The sequence below is a fragment of the Tachysurus vachellii genome, chromosome 22 (genome assembly GCF_030014155.1).
Source record: "Tachysurus vachellii isolate PV-2020 chromosome 22, HZAU_Pvac_v1, whole genome shotgun sequence".
NCBI classification, from domain to species: domain Eukaryota; kingdom Metazoa; phylum Chordata; class Actinopteri; order Siluriformes; family Bagridae; genus Tachysurus; species Tachysurus vachellii.
The window spans coordinates 4916600-4920853 of NC_083481.1; the positions used below are offsets into that span (position 1 = coordinate 4916600).

At 33.9% G+C, this 4254-nt stretch overlaps 1 protein-coding gene across 1 annotated transcript; it reads right to left on the reverse strand.

Moving 5' to 3' along the window:
* LOC132838149 (transcription factor HES-5-like) lies at positions 1-781 on the reverse strand. The gene is made up of 2 exons (XM_060858324.1): positions 533-781; positions 1-426 (listed from the first exon to the last, which is right to left on the reverse strand). The coding sequence occupies exons 1-2, from the start codon at positions 779-781 to the stop codon at positions 1-3; spliced, it is 675 nt and encodes a 224-aa protein (XP_060714307.1).
* Positions 782-4254: the final 3473 nt, after the last annotated feature.

Consider the following 4254-nt stretch of genomic DNA (forward strand, 5'->3'; position numbering starts at 1 on the left):
TTACCAGGGCCTCCAGAGGGAGCTCTTAACTGATGTCTTCTCTTTGCTGATGATCTGCTGCTCTGTAGAGCTCAGCTGAGCCAGAACACTTTCCCTCCTGTTCTCATCTGAAGATGGCTGCAGGTTCTGGAAGTGGTTCAGCAGTTTTCTCTGGCTCTGTGTCTTCACCTCATCTTTGGACAGCAAGTGGACAATGTCATGGACACATCTAGAGAAGCCTTGATTGACAGCTGCTGAGCTGGTGGAGAATACAGGCCGATGCTTATGTCCTTTCAGTAAGCTGACTGTCATCTCCAGGATATCTCCTTTATCCAGTTTGGAGTCAGGCTGCTGGTTGAGGAACTCTGGAGCCAGGAGAGACTTCAGCTGCTCAATGCTGCTGTTGATACGATCTCTGCGCATCTTCTCCACCATCGGCTTCCTCAGCTGGAAATAACAAAGAGAGAACAATTAGTCATCTTGAACCATAAAGAGTTATTGAGTAGAAAGCAGGTCATTATAAACATTGAAATGAAGCAGGTTCTTAATTTACCTTGTTGTTCAGAGGTAGCTGCTCGTTTGAGATGTTCAGTGCTGAAGTGATGGTTGGTGCCATGGCTGTGTCTCTGTGCTGTAGATCTCTCTGTGTAGAGTGAGTCTGATTTGTACTGGCAGCATCTCCTCTATTTATACTCCCAAATCTCCATATGAATGTGTGGGTCTTGGGCTTGTTGGAGTTTCTCACAGTTTGGAGCCAATGGGAGAGCTTGGACACACAATGAGGAATGTAGGGCTGCCACATGCTCAGTGTTCTTCTAGCAGAGGACAATATTCATGTCTCAGGGGAGCAGCTGAAGGGGTGGGGTGATGGAGATGGACTCATAGAGATGACTGTGTGAATCTTGGAAAGTGGTGACCCTGTAAAGAGAGCAGGTCTGCTGCCTGATGTTGGGATTAACGTCACTGACAGAGCACACGCTCATCATCACACCTATGGAGATGACACGTTTTAAAAGCATATTATCAGATATATGCTGTTATTTTTTTATTTAGATTCTTTTTGATGTTCAATTTACATACATCTAAAAATACTGGTTGTTGATACAAGTTACTACAAGTTTTGTGTTAAACTGTGATGCTAACAACAATGATGAGCTTTACAGTAATATTATTTTTACTTGATGCTGCATCACTGTCTACATTATCTTTACCTCTTCTTCATACTTTCTAATGCAGTCCATATCTTTATACAGTGTTTATGATGTCACCAGGAAAGCTGTGTGGTAAAATTCACCTTCATAAGTGTGTCTACTCCCTTGTGTGAACCCAAATATCCAGTGGGTGGTGGAGTTTAGGATGTTAATGACGGTAGACTGTGACTCTTCTCTCCTGAGCTTTCCCACACTCTGACTATTGAAAGACTGAGTCAGAAACAATAGAAGTGTGCCTGTTCACATGCTAATTTACCTTTCAGGCTAATCTTTAGAATAGAAGGTGCATTTTCTCCTCTATTGCCCCTGAGGGCTCTACCCTTCTTCTTGCACAGACATAATATATTACTTTCATTACAAGGTGTTACATTTTTGCTGTCATTCCGTATCAACAGGTTTTAGGAACATGACACTTTAGAAATCTTTATTTGTATCTTTATCTCAGATTTCATATTTCAAAACTAGACTAATTAATTTCATTTGGTACATAAAGATGAACATCTTTTGATGACTTCCTAAAAATCCTCAGGAAACAGATGTTTGTCAGTTTTATCATCTGCACATTTGTGTATTTTTTATAGATATTTTTTAAGTCATTTTTTAATAAAAAATCTTTTGGTTTGATTTTTTCCGACATTGTTCTTTTTTTTCATTACATTATGTAAGGAATCTACTCTTAATAGAACAATGACTGTACATTTTTATCCATTAATAAGTGTTTTAGGGAAATGAATTTCACTGTTGTTGTAGTTCATTTTGTTGACTTGATTTATTTTAAATTTACACTGAAAATAATTTTACTGGATGGTATTTGTTTATAAAAATACTGAAACTGAAATATTTTATGCATAAACTTGCATTCTGAGTCTTTTTGTCTATCACTATCAGGACTCCAGATGTAACAGATGTGTCTTGTGTCATGTCTTTGTCGGTCACTGTGAGTTTAGAGCTTGTCTGAGTTTCCCACACTGAGTCCTCTGTGCTGAGATCAATGGAGTACAAAAGCTTCAGAGTCCTGAATGAACTTTTACTGATGACTAAACACAATGAGTCTGACGTCACTCACCATCTGGAGGGAAAGATCCTTATTGGCTGAGATTTCGTGTTAATATTCACATTTTATTTCTATTTTAATGTAATGTTTTAATATAATTTATTTTCATTATCCCTCATTAATCTCTACATTTTGAATTGAATTTTATTAATATTTATAAATATGTTCATTTTGTCAAATTAACCTATGCATTATTTTTATAATTATTGAAACATCTGAGTGAGGTTTGAAGACTGCATACAAAATAATTCTTGAAAAATATCTGCAAACTTTAACCTTAATGATTCAGCAATTGTCGTATGAATTTGTTTGTAGAATCTAATCTAATTTATTTTACTAAATGTTCCTACACTTTACACTTAATGACAAATCCTACAGTAGAAGTGTTTATTTTAACCTGAGCTTAAAAGAAGCTGACATCGAGCAAAATTTACAGTCAGCAAAAAAGCTACTCTGTTCTGTTTACACTTGCAATTTTAATTTGAATATTAATTAAAATTGTAGATGTTATTTTTAATAATCATGCATTAAACCTCTGCCAACAAAATCACAATACAAAAACAAATTAATAATAACAATAATCTCAAGAATATGTAAGAAGCGCTCAAAATGTCTTCAGTAAAGATCTTTATAATTGAGGCCTAAAATGGATTAATGTTATCATTTATGTTTATATATGAGGTCAATATATTTAACTACAGCAAACATCTCTGATCTATCTTTGTGTTGAACATCATTATTCTTATCATAATCATCAATAACATTATTATAACTGTTTGCTTCTATCTATATCATTATCTAAAATACACATTCTCTTTGTGAGTGTGTAAGAAACACTGTTTGTGTTTACAGGTCCATGATTATGCTAATTATAGTGTATCAATAAAATTGTGGGATGAATTTAACCCTCATTTCTATTAGTGTCTCTGCTTTCACTGTGTGCATCAAAATATTCAGCAGCTGGTGGAGTTCAGGACATTAATGATCACAGACTCTGATTCTTATCTATTTGTTGTTTTACTCTCTGACCATCAAAAACATCCAAACATCCGATGTAAAGTATTAGATATGACACGACAAAACTCATCACACAGAAGAAAGTACTATAGACATGTTTTTATTTATTTTTTTCTTTCTGGGGCACTTTTGTGTTCGAGGTAAGGCAAGATAATGTGTGATAATATATCACAACAGTTACTTGAAGAATTCTTCATCACACGGTGCTCACAATAGAGCAGAGTTTAAACAGCTTGTCTTTACAAAAGACACACAAAACCTTTCCAACAGCTAAAATCTGTTAAATAATAAAAATAATATTTCTCAAAAGAAATAATAAATGGGAATTAAACATAAAGAGTCTCAACAGATACTGTCAAGGGTAAAATGTATGTTTCATCATTAACGGCACCACACAAAAGGTACAAAATAAACCTTGGTTAAGGTAAAAACATAAAACTTCTCAAGGCAAATGAGAAAAAAGATGAATAATCAACATGTGACATATTGATGAATTTAAACACATTTCAAATCAACTGAAATTTAAAGCGTAATAATTCTGTATTAATCAGAATGTGATCACCTTCACAGAAGGCATTTAATGCTTATATACGTTATAGTTCACTATATAAATGTAGTGTATTTAACCACAATGTACATAGCATGTGAATTTCACACAATAATTGGGCACCAATTCTGTAAAATGTAATCAAACATGATCAAATATAATCAAAGTTTTGTGAAATCACAAAGATAATAAAATTGTTAGTGCTAATATATAATAATACATACAGTATTTTTTCCTAAAATGGAAATCACAAATAGTAAAGGACGTTTCATAATTAAAAACAATTTATCAGTATTATTTAAGTTTAGCATAAACATGCATTGTCAATACTTCAGATCCTGACAGGATTCTATCAGCATCTCTATTAATAATCTTTCACAAAATAGAAAGTTATAGGTCTATCACCAAAAGATGATAATTAGATTCAGTTATATAATCCTCAAATC